A 12,323-nucleotide genomic window follows, 5' to 3' on the forward strand; every position below is an offset into this window, starting at 1 on the left:
AGAATAAATCAAATCTAATGTTTCCCAGTATGGAGTCCCTGGGTACATAGGAGATTCACGAAATAGTAATGAGGACTCAGAGTGCATTTTAAACATTTCAAAGGCTCTAACAAATTGCATATTTACTTCTGACAAGACTCTCTGGATTAACTAAAAAGAATCGCATATGTTTACTTTTGTTTTTTCTTAGGTCATCTCAGTGTGGCGACATTGCTTATCCCATGGTATTTAGTATTTCTGGCGGTTACATGTGCCTTTGATTAATAAAGATGGGAAAAATATGTTAATGATGAATGGTATCTGGTAAACAATTTTTTTTGAAAAAACAAATAACAAAAACATAGGCTTTATGAGGGAAAAAAGAGCCAAACAGAATCATTGATAAAAAGTACAGAAATGTTTGGTCTCTCTTTCTCACACCGTTTTTCAGATCTGTGAGTATAGTGATCAGGCATCATGTTTTCTCATCATAATAAACATTTCCTGCAGAAACTGACATATGTATAGGATCTGTCAATAATCATGTCCGGGTCGGGATAACTCTCCAAAAACTGAATTGCTTAGTGAGGTCCTCAATTCTTTCAGACCTTTGAGCCCGACTTTACCTCGATGTGGCTATTTCTTATAATAATTGAAATACACTGCAATAGCTGTAACCAAAGCTGTGCTATCATTGGAAGAGATCGGGAGAAGATATCCTAAACTGGCACAGCTAAAAATGATTTTAGAATGTGATTGGCCAAATCTCTTCATTTTACAGCTGAGGAAACTGAGGGCCAGAAAGCTCTCAAGGTTCTGAGAGCCAGAACCCTCTCAAGGTCATGCCACTAGCTAAATTCCGGATCCTAGGTCTCCTTCCCTTTAGGCCAAAGCCTCTTTGTTTAACGCAAACCTGCAGAATAGTTTCAAGATGGCCAGGCAGGGAGACTGTGCCATCCATCTTAAAAATCATGCTGGCTTCTGCCAGCTGATGAAGGAAATAAAGTTAATGACACCCACATAAATGTGATGCTGTCGCAGGACGCGCGAACAGGCTGCCTGGAGGGGAGCTCTGTGGGTCCTCTGAAGAAGGAAAAAAGGATTTTAATGTACCTTTAAAGGGAGCAGTGTCTCCCCTTTCCGCAAGGACAGGGACTGTGGCATCTTGCCTGCAGAGTGCTTAGTTTTAGACTGGACACATAAGCTCATGATAAACAAGTTCCTGGTGAAGAAATGAAGGCAGCATCACCACTGGTCAATTCATCCTGAACCTTTGTGGGTATGGGCCCCTGCCTTTGACAAAGATCTTATCAGGGGTTGGAGAGAATGCAGAAGTGTCAGATTCAGTCATTTGAGTTGATTGGTAAGAAAATTGAGTCCCCATTAGAGGAAGAGACTTGTTATGCCCGTGCTATGGGATGGAAGCAGAGCTGACTCTAGAGGCAGGAGTTCTCAAATTATAGCCCAACTTCTCTTCCCACTGCACCACATGGCCGTAACCTCTTTCATAAGGCAATCTAAAGAAAACAATTTCCTAAATATCCTCTGCTTAGGTCATTACCAATTTGGCAAATATGCAGAAGTCATGTGCTGATTCATAACTCCATTTACCAGCCTAGGGTCCCTGTCCAACCTGTCCTTCAGGAGCAAAATCACAACATTTTCTTTTCTCTTTTTTAAGGTTCCTAAGCCCAAAAAGGGAGTAGACTCCCTTTTTGTTATTTACAGTAAGAATACTTAATATAAGATACTTAATATTAAGTATTATTAATTAATCAAATACTTAGTTTGATGCTAATACAAACTTGCCCGAGGGACTTCATTCCTTGGGGAAAAGTCCTTGGGCCATGTCAGAAACTCCTAGACATGTTCTGCAGTGCCAAAATGCAGCAGGTAAGATTCAAGGTAGAGTACAGCTGTCCTTCCAGAAGGGAAAAATCAAGACAGTCATCTGCCCTTCTTGACAAGCCTGGAGATGGAGAAGCCACAGGGGCCACCTCAAGGAAAAGCCCATTCACCTTTCAACTGGGTAGGTTTTTTCTTTAGGACTGAGATACGAAACAATGTATTTGTCATTTTCCTTTTGATCCTAATGTGGATAGAAACATCTTCCCTTCAAGGTTTTGATGACCTTTGTTAGCAGTTGAGTGGCATATTCAGTACAAAATCCAGTGCAAGGAAGCATCTACTGGGATGGAAGAGGGAAGTAGCGCATTAAAGAAAAGCTGATCATCTTTTGGGAAAACCACCCAGAGATTAGATCTGATTTATCTCCCTGCCTTTATTCCCTTCTCAAGTACATGCTAGGTCCGTTTTTGTTTTATCAGGGTGCTTTGTATATTTCATGAGGGGGATTTTCTCAAGGAAGCTAGACTTTCCTCCTCATTATAATTACTACATTGGAGCAGCTGATTAAAAATTTGGTCATTCTGTAATGTAGTTTGAAACCTTGGACAATTTTGTCTCCCCTTTGCCCAGGATGTATATTTGGCAAAGTCTGGAGACATTTTTTGATGGTCATGACTCAGGGAGGTAGTGCTACTAGCACCAGGGATGCTGCTAAACATCCCACAATGCCCAGGACAACTTCCATAACAAAGAATTATCCAGTTAAAAGTGTCAATAGCACAGAGCTTGAGAAACATGTGTCTGTTTGAGTTGCTCAGAAGGCAAGAGAATTTTGGGGTCATACTGGGCCTGTCCCAGCCATAAGCCTCTGTAAGGGCTCTGGGGATCAAAGCCGAGTTCACTTTGGTTTGAAAGGACATTTGAAAGAAACGTGCTTCTACCATTAAAAAAATTTGCCTATTATTTTTGACCAGTCTGGCTACAGGGCCCCATTCTCAATTGAAAATAAGGGAAAACATTTAGGTTATTGACTCTCAGAATGCCACTTACTGAATTTTAGAACCATAGGTTTTCAAAATATCAAATCAGGAACGTTAGCCAAATCACCTGATCTTACTTATGAAGACAAGCATGCAATGCTTTTTGTCTTCCAGGACCCCATGTCTCCCTTTCTAAGACCCAGTTCCTCCTCTGTGTTGGTACCATATGGGATTTCTGCCTCATTCACTCGATTTTTGTTTTTGTTTGTTTGTTTTGCTGTTGTTATTGCCATTTCGCTGGTTATGTGCTGATGCAGCACGTCTGTTATTGAGAGCCTTTCCTAGCCCCCGATTTCTCCAACAAGCTGGTTTCATTTATTCTAAGGAGTACCTGGGTGACTGAGATGATTGGATTGGCCATTCCAACACAGCACCCATCCCCTGGGAAAGAAGGGGTTATTCACATGGAACCTGCTAGAGAGCTGCCAGCCTCCATCTACCCCCAAATACATTCTAATAAGTCCTCACATTATAATGCTTCTGTATTTTCACCTGGAATTTTAAAAATGAGTGACTTAGAAATGAAAATACCAATTGAACAAATACAATCTACTCACTTTACTTCCTTGTGACCTTTTTTAAATCTCTCTGAAAAATTGCTGAATTTCCTGGGTTCAATTATTTTCTGTATTGTGTTTCAAAAATCAACATTTACTCCTCTAATGAAGTAGCCGTTCCTATATTTTGAAAGTGCAGTGGTGCCACCCACACTTCCAGCTCTCCACAGTTATAATTCTTCTTTCCTTATAAACATGGAGAATTGTATCCCACATCGATTGTAGCTCATGTGTGCATTCACACATGTAGGGGAAAGAGATGTAGAATGATGTTTTCTGATAGGCCACCACCAGCTTAGTTGAAGAATTAACACAGTGGATTCATAACCTTATCAAAATGACTACAATCCAGACCTTTTAGACTGAGTCTCCCTTTTGTGAAAGACAATGTCTGGAGAGGAAAATCAAGCATTGTATACTGCTCATCAAGAAAAAAAGATAGAGTGTGTGTGGGGAGAAAGATGTGCTTGGTTCTATTAATTTGCTCTTTAATCTCTCTGGTTCAGTTCTGTCTCCTGTAAACCAAACAGAGAATCAATTTGCATACAAATGTTACAAAGTACCCAACCTCCATACATTTGTAGTTCTATTAAATATGCAGGGGATAAAGGATCTCATATTATAAATAGAATACTTCCTGCCCTTTCCCCCATAAAGTAGCCACATTTTGATACGTTTCATAAGGCCCTGGATTATTGTACTTTTTCATTCTGTCTGACTCTCTGACTATTTGCATTCTGATCTGTCGTCAGGACTCTGTGGCCTACAAAATAATTATTTGAACTGGAGATTGGAAGCTTTAGCATTGGGTATCTCAGATAAGGGGGCATGCCTTTTCTTCATCTCAAGAGAAAGACCTGAAAAGAGGCTGAAATACAGAAACTTACTATTTGAGGGGAGGTGTCATTCATTTAATAAACCAGCCAACAGATTAGTCAAACCAGCAATTCCTATGAACTGTAATAAAACAAAAATTATTTGCTGTTTTATGTTGGGAGGGGATAATATTTGGTGTCCACTTATTTTTAAAAACAATTTGGAGTGGGTTTTTCAAATGACTGTTAATCCAATGCCACCGTAAAATATGAGAGGCAGGCATCTAAAGTGAGGAAGATTAATGATCCCTGCATGTCATGGAAGAAGAATAATTTTTTTCAATTCATATAAGTAGAATTTATCATAGCCATCTCTGAAGATGGTATGATTCACACACTTACAAAAGGACTATCTATTTCAGTGCTTCTTAAAGAGGTGATTTTTCACTTTTCACTTCTCCTAACATAAGAAAGACAAGCCTTCAGGCAGAAAATTTTAACCTGAGAGACAGTGGATGGGATAACTCAGCTGTTGAGTCAAATATAAGCATAAATTTAAAAACAAAGCAAATGAGGATTGCTCATGAGTTCAGGATCTGCAGCTAACAGAGTTTGGAAAGGTGGGTTGGGGAAAGAGGCAGTCAAAGTTTCAAAAGGGAAATGTTTCTCAGTATGTTCCTAAATAGATCCACTCTGCACCCAAGTTCAGGGCTTTACACACTGAGGTTATAATACTATTGTTTCCAAGCACTCAGCCTTAGTAACCCCCCTCCCTCTTCGCAGAAAAAGAAAACAACAGCAAAAAAGGAGAGAAAATGAAATGCTCTGTGTCCAGCGAGTTTGAGTGCAACCTTCCCCGTCACCGCTAGTTGTCACTTGGCTCCCAGACGGGAAAGCTGAGGTTTTCGGCACTGCGGTTAGGGAGAATGCAGTCCTAATTAAACTGAGTAACTCCTAAAGCTTCCCCTTAAAGTCCTCAGCCGAGTGAAAGCCAACATGCAGTGGGGCTGGGGACCAATAGTGGGGGGTGTAGCAGACAGAAGGACAAACAAACCGTAAGAAACAGGCAAACAGCTGCCAGAACAGCGACTGTCTCAGACCTCCACGCACAAGCCAGACACCCTGCGGGCGGGGGTGGGGTGGGTGGCGGGGGGCGGGAGAGGGGAGAAGGGAGACGGGGGATGGAAGTACCCGATTGCAGTGGAATACAACACCCCTCTTCCCCAAAATGATGGGACCACGGACAGAGGCAGCCTCCGTACTCTTTCCCCCCATTTCCATCAGAGCGATGTGGTCAGTAGAAAATTGCATACCTGAAGAATACAATGGTCTCCCAAAGGTAGAGTCGAAGAGTATTGAAGCTGTGCATTTTTCAGGTCCTTGTGCTTTGTAGTCCACGAGTTATGGGGACAAAAATGTTTCAAATTGGCACTTACAAAACCAGAAAGCGCTATTGAAAAGAATAATCCAGATGTTAAAGGGAGGCGGGGAACAGGGGCGCGGAGGGAGAGCCCCAGGGGAAATTGGAGCGAGGGGGCCGTAGATACCACGGACAGCGGCGGCTGCGAGGCGTTTCAGCACCACGGAGAGCGTCCAGCCCTGCTTTTCAGGAGCGCGAAGAGTATTGCTGTTTGTTAAACTCCAGCGTGTCTGTTGGTTCCCTGCGGCGCTGGGGAGGCACGTTTGGGGGTGGGTATATTTCCTTTTTTTTTTACCCCTGTTTTTCTGTTTAAACGGCCAGCTCCATGCAAGGAAAAAAATCTTCTGTGGAGATCAGAGCGCTGACCTCGGACCGTTGGATTGGGCGAGCATCTTGGGTAAAGAGAACAGAGCTTTATGGCTCTGGGCCGGCCTGAGGGGGTTAGGGGCGAGGGGAAAGCGGTTGACGGTGCTGCCTTCAGTTAAATCTCGGAGAGTGTGCCAGGCTGGCGCATCGCAATCCAGTCTTGGAATCTCGTTCTCCTGCCTCTGTGCGGGTCTGCTGTCGCCTTGCTATTCCTGTTTCCTGGTCCCCGCCGAATAAGTTATGATCACTGCAGAAAAGGTGTCCCATTGCTCGGGGCCGCAGGCGTCAGAGAGCCCAGGGCAAGTTTCAGGGGCTACCGAGGTCCATGGCTACCCCGCGGGGCTCAGGAGCCCAATGCCTCAGATGCATCTCGGTTTTCTGAGCTTGCTCATCTTCCCTTGGTCAAGACTCCTTCAGATCTTCAGACTTTCTTACTGCATTAATTTAACAAACTGGAGGCGTGGGGGATGGGAGGGGTGATAGCCGATGGGAGGGGGTTGAGAGGGAAAAAAAAGGGGGGAAAACTCCTTAGTATCTTCAAACCCCCCCACTCGAGGTGTTCATTGGCCCGCGGCTACGAAAACCAGGTCTTCTCCCGGTATTCGGCCAATAGCCTGTTAGACTCCGGGTTGAATTTAACGCTTAGAGTGCTGGACAAGATCTGCGCAATCCACCTCCTACCCCCAAGCTTCTTTCCGTGTAAGCGGTGGAGTGAGAAAGGTTATGGAATTAATCTCTCTAGGTCTCTCAAAAGGTTGCCTTGATTTTTAAAGAATGCAGTTGTATGTGAGTAAAACACATGGTGCCTTGTTAAGACGTGCTCTGGGCTCAATTTGTCCTTTTAAAAGGGAAGAGTTGAACCAGATCCCTGATTTTTTTTAAAAGAGCTCTGAAGTTATAATATTTGGCCCTAGAAGGAAAGGAGGAATATCCAAAAAGAAGTCTGGTGGATAAAGACCCCCTCCAGGGTCACCGCAGTAGGGAAATAGGAGAGAAATTCTTTGAGCAGTTTCCAGGGTTGAGTGGGAGGTGTTGTGGCTGGCACCCTTTTGAGAGGGAATAAAAACACCTTCTTCCAACTGGACAGGAGACAGTTTTATTCACCTTTTATATGCTGGGGAAACTGAGCCTCAAAGAGCTGTGGCTTGCTTCAAATTGATGGCAGAACCAAGTTGTACACACAGGGACGTGTTATGACTCACATTCCCTGTTTTTTCTTCCTCTGTTTTCCCACCTTATTTGAATCTTAGAAACCAGCTATACATTTCACTCTAAAGCCCATCTGGGGAGATGGAGTTAATCAGATTTTCTCCAAGCTGTGGGACTATAGGATAAATACTTTAAAGGATTTTCTGGCTGATTTGAACTCATTGGGACTCTGGGGACTCTCTCGCCCAAGGCTACTGAGAGAGGACAACCCCTCCTCCTTACCCAATAACGTTAGAAACTCCTTTGGCTGATCTCCCAAGAATACTCATCAGTTCAGCTCCCTCCAAGGCTAGGCCTTCTCCCAAGCAAAAAGATCTGGAAAGTCTTGTTTACTAGCCTCCTACCAGCAGGATTTCCCCTCTCCTCCCCCTGTACTACAATAGCATACCCCACACTACCGGTTCTGTTATTGGCTCCCACAATCTAGAATTTCCATGATATTCTGCGTAGTGACTGAAAAGGAAATTTTGTTTTGAAGGTGTATATTAATATGAGTCAGATACAAATTTAAATATAATGTACAATATATGTATTTTTATATATGTAATCAAGAGCTAACCTTTATTAGCATGGTTTCTATGTGTCAGGAACTACTGTGAATTCACATAATCTCATTTACTTTTCACAGTCAAACCTTCAGGTAAGTATTATCTTTGTGTATGTGTTTGTGTACATTTGTGAGTGTGCTAGGGCAAAACCAGCTTGTATGTTACTGTGTATACAAATTTATTTATGATTTGTATCGTGCCTAATTCTGAAGTGATTTTGATATGCATATGTGTATTTGTACATTTGTATTTGTAAATGGGTCTTTCTCCACATACACATAGATGTGTATGTATCTATGTGTGTCTTCGTGGTGGTCCTAGAAGTACTGAAACAAGCTGTAAGCTGGCAATTTTGTCCTGGTCCCTCATCTGACTAGGAAATACCTGCATAGCCAGGTGTGATGCAGTATGTGGAAATTTGTTTTTCTTTTCCTTCAAGGGGTGCTGAGTGTGTGTTGCTGTTCATGAGTGTGAGTGGCTCCAAGGATGTGGCCTGTGCAGGAGGTAAGAGTAATTATTACCTGGGGTGGTGGAGGGGCACCTGTTTGCTAAAAGGCCTCTGTTTACTATGAGGCTGATGCTTTCATTTAATCAGTACACATGAAATGAGCATGTGCCAAGTATTGGGGATATGACAGTGTATAAGATAAACAGCACAGTATATACTGATAGTGCATAAAATAAACAGTGTATAAGATAAACTTTTGGAACATGCAGTTGCTTCTGAAGTTCAGTGGGAAGAGTCCCTCATGTTAATCTACACTTTTTACCCTACATATCACATATTTATGCCTGTACGGATCTTTTTGTTCTTGTTTAGGTCACTATTGAAAATAAACAACTGTGGGCTTGGCAGTCAGGGATTTATGTCCTTATTTTATCTTTGCTTCAAAAAGGTTGGTTATGTTGGATAAATGACTAAACTGCAGGCCTAAGTGAAATGAGGGTAGTAATGCCACTTTTCTCACTGCAAGAAACTGCATAGAATAAATATTTAAGTCTAATCTTATTGTAGCTTACCATGCTATGAAACAAAAATCTTCAAGGAATGGAATGGATTGGCTTCAGCTAATGGTTCATTTCTATTGGTAACTTTTCCGTGTAGTCTAACTCCAGTGTAGTTCTAATACTTGACTGGTCTCTTATAGGTCCTAGTAGCCAGATTTGAGCCCTACTAAGTATGAATAAATTTTGACACACGGTGAGACTTATTTTATTACTAGAAAAGATTCATTATTTTATTCATTCAGCAAACATTTATTGAGCATTTACTGTGTATCTGGTACTATTCTTGGCACTGGGGATATAGCAGGGAACAAAACAAGCCAAGAGCCCTATTCTAATGGTATGCATCTTCTATTGGAGGAAGACAGAAGACAAACAAGGAAATATATGATGAGTTAGGCAGTCATAAGAATTAAAAAGAAAAAGGCAAGGCAGAGAGTGGCATGGAGGTGCTATTTTATGTAAGGTGATCAGATCAGAGAATGGCTCCTGAAAAGGCATTTATGTAATTGAAGGAAGTGAAGGAATGAGTCATGTGAACCTTGGGGGTGGGTATGGAAAGCTTTCTAAGCAGTGGGAAAAGCAAACGTAAAAGCCCAGAGAGGGGAATATGTTTGGAGTGTACAAGAAACAGCATGGAGACCAGTGTGCCTGGACAGAGTGAGTGCAGGGAATAGTGATAGAAGATGAGATTAGAGAGGAAGTTGGGGACTAGACCAGGTACTACCTCCAAGAATAAAATCCAAGATGAGATTAGGGCGGAAGTTGGGGACTAGAGCAAGTACTACCTCCAAGAATAAAATTTCAGGGATGGCAGGAGCAAAATGAAAGCAGGGAGACTAGTTAGGAGCTACTGAAAAAGTCCATGTGAGAAATTCTTTAAGATAGTCTTGTTCAACACTTTCGAGTACAGAAGAGGAAAATTATATACAGAGAGGTTAATAGACTTACCCCTTAGACGCATAGCGCAGCTGGGACAAGAACACAAGTACCCTAATTATAGCTAAAGGGTGTTTCAACTATTTTTTTTGTTTCAACTAAGATAAAGGGAATACAGAAAGAAAGTCAGGAAAATCTATGAGGGAAGAGAGTTTACCTGTTTTTATTACTAATATATACTGATATATATCACATATCAGTATCAGATACTAAGGGCTCAGTAAATATTTACTGCAAGGATGAATGAGTGAATAAACAAAAGAACAAAAAGATTCAGGCAGAGGACACAAATACAGGGGAAAGAGAGTGAGGAATATTGTTAATCAGGTGAGATTATGTTGTCCTGAGCCAGCTAATGTAATTAATATAAAGCCAAGCCTCTGTACATAATGGCATTCACAGAGGAGAGTGCTGTATGTTTCAACACTGCTTTGACAGGCCTGAATGATACTTTGCAAAGACAGATAGATATTTGGAACAACTGAGCAGCTTGCCCAATTGGGTTGTAGTATGATGAATAAAGGCCTGAAAATGGGACTGTGGAAGAGTCTTTTCTCCGAAGAATTAGAGGCTTGCTGCCAGCTGTTTCTAATCCTAATCCAGAATGCTCTTGTTACTTTTTTTTTTTTTGCAAAGCAATTATCTGTTCTTTGTCCTTTAAAGAAGGGACCCCAGAACTACTTGGGGGATCTCAGTGACATCAGAATTTTAGTTGTAAAGAATAGATGCATAAAATACTAAGAGACCTTTCCTCCCATTTTACTAGCTATTCAGGGTCCAGGAAAGGGGAATGACTGGCTTAAGATACCACAACAAAACTGAATCTAGATTGGAGGACTCCTATCTTTCAGGTCATGGTTCCCTACCTTTTTTTCTGTGAGACCTAAAATAACAGAAGAGGAGGTAAGATCTGTAATGAAAAATGCTTCATATCAAAGCTGACCTGCTCAGAGAACAGAGACTCCCCAATTTTCTTTTGTAGCCAAGTCTACACTTGTACTTGGTGCTCTAACAGCTTACTGTTCATGAGAGGCTTTTTCGATCCTCCTGAGCCTCATTTCCATCTTTCTCTCAAACTATCTCTGCGTCTTTTTTCTACTTTCTTCTCATCTGCCCTTACATGTTATTTCATGTTTATTCAGTCAGTTTTTCTTTCTTTCTCTCTTTTTTTTTTGAGATGGAGTTTTGCTCTTGTTTCCCAGGCTGGAGTGCAGTGGTGTGGTCTCTGCTCACTGCAACCTCCACCTACTGGGTTCAAGCGATTCTCTTGCCTCCGAGTAGCTGGGATTATAGGTGTGCACTGCCACACCTGGCTAATTTTGTATTTTTAGTAGAGACGGGATTTCACCATGTTGGCCAGGCTAGTCTCGAGTTCCTGACCCCAGGTGATCCGCCTGCCTTGGCCTCCCGAAGTGTTGGGATTAGGGCATGAGCCACTGCATCTGGCCCAGTCAGTTTTTCTCATTGGGTCCCTCATCTCCTACTGTGTCCATAAAGACTTTCGGGATTAAGAAGCCTTGACATAGGATACATTTTTCTGAGTTTGTTCATTCACTCAAAGCCTTGTTCATTTATTTGAAAAACACATGTATCTTGAACACTGGTTGTGTGTCTGACACTGTGCTGAGGTTTTACATGTCTAAATAAAGATGTGTTCATTCAGTTTTTAATAAATATTTATTAAGTACTTTCTGTGTGCTAGGAACTTTGGAAAATGGTAGCACAAGAAAAGCATAATCAGTGTCATTGGAAGGAAGGAGGTGATAAAAGAGATTCCTGTACTGCGTATTTAAAAACCCTTTAATATTGAAATACACATAAATACATAAATTTTGATAAATTATTTACAAAATGAGCACTCACATAGAACATTACCAGGACTCTAGAGGCCTGCCTCTTACCTCTTCCCAGTCGTTATCTGCCAAAGATATCTATTAATATTATTCTGATTTCTATTACGTTCATTTTTCTTGCTTATGACTAAATGGAATAAATAATCTTTGTTCTTGAGGGGGATCAACCTGTAACTTTCCTTTTTTAAAAATGCCTTTTTCAGATTTTGGTATAAAGATTATGGTGGCATCCTCAAGTTGTGAATGTTATTTCTTTTCTATTCTTTACAAACATCCATGCAAAGTTGTGCTGTTTCTTCTTTCAATGTTTGGGAGTGTTCATTGGTGAAGCCATCTGGAAGTTTCTTAGTGGAAGGTTTATATTTTAAGGTTCAATTTATTTAATAGATATAGAACTATTCTGATTGTACTTGTTCATGTTTTGGTTTTAGTAAGTTGTATTTTTGTAGGCATTAGTCCATTTTATTTAAAATTTACATTTGTATAAAATTTTTTATAATCATTCTATCTTGTTAGTCTACAGAATCTGGAGTGATGTATTCTTTTTTGTTATATTGGTAATGTGTACTTTTCCTTTTTTATTGGTCATCTTTTTCTAGGTCATTAGCCATCGTATTGGTCACTTCATGTAACCAACTTAGAAATTCTTTTCTATATTATAAATTTGTTCTCTATTCCATTTATTTTGCTCTCAACTTATGCATTTTTGGGGGGTTTAATTTGGTTATCTTTCTGGCTTCTTGA

General features: G+C 41.0%; 1 protein-coding gene and 1 long non-coding RNA gene across 3 annotated transcripts in view; one reads left to right on the forward strand and one right to left on the reverse strand.

Moving 5' to 3' along the window:
• GLRA1 (glycine receptor alpha 1) overlaps nt 1-5,910 on the reverse strand; it is a 112,141-nt gene extending 106,231 nt beyond the window's left edge. For both annotated transcript variants that reach the window (XM_054487494.2, XM_054487493.1), the window contains exon 1: nt 5,553-5,910. In XM_054487494.2, coding sequence (XP_054343469.1) covers nt 5,553-5,608 — 56 coding nt within the window. In that variant the 5' untranslated portion in view covers nt 5,609-5,910. The remainder of the gene's footprint in view (nt 1-5,552) is intronic.
• Nucleotides 1-12,323, forward strand: part of LOC134739640 (uncharacterized) — a 49,140-nt gene that overhangs the window by 17,297 nt on the left and 19,520 nt on the right. The window contains exon 2 of the long non-coding RNA XR_010126495.1: nt 8,222-8,286. This is a non-coding gene — a long non-coding RNA (uncharacterized LOC134739640). The remainder of the gene's footprint in view (nt 1-8,221; nt 8,287-12,323) is intronic.

Source organism: Pongo pygmaeus, chromosome 4 (genome assembly GCF_028885625.2).
Source record: "Pongo pygmaeus isolate AG05252 chromosome 4, NHGRI_mPonPyg2-v2.0_pri, whole genome shotgun sequence".
Taxonomy (NCBI): Eukaryota; Metazoa; Chordata; class Mammalia; order Primates; family Hominidae; genus Pongo; species Pongo pygmaeus.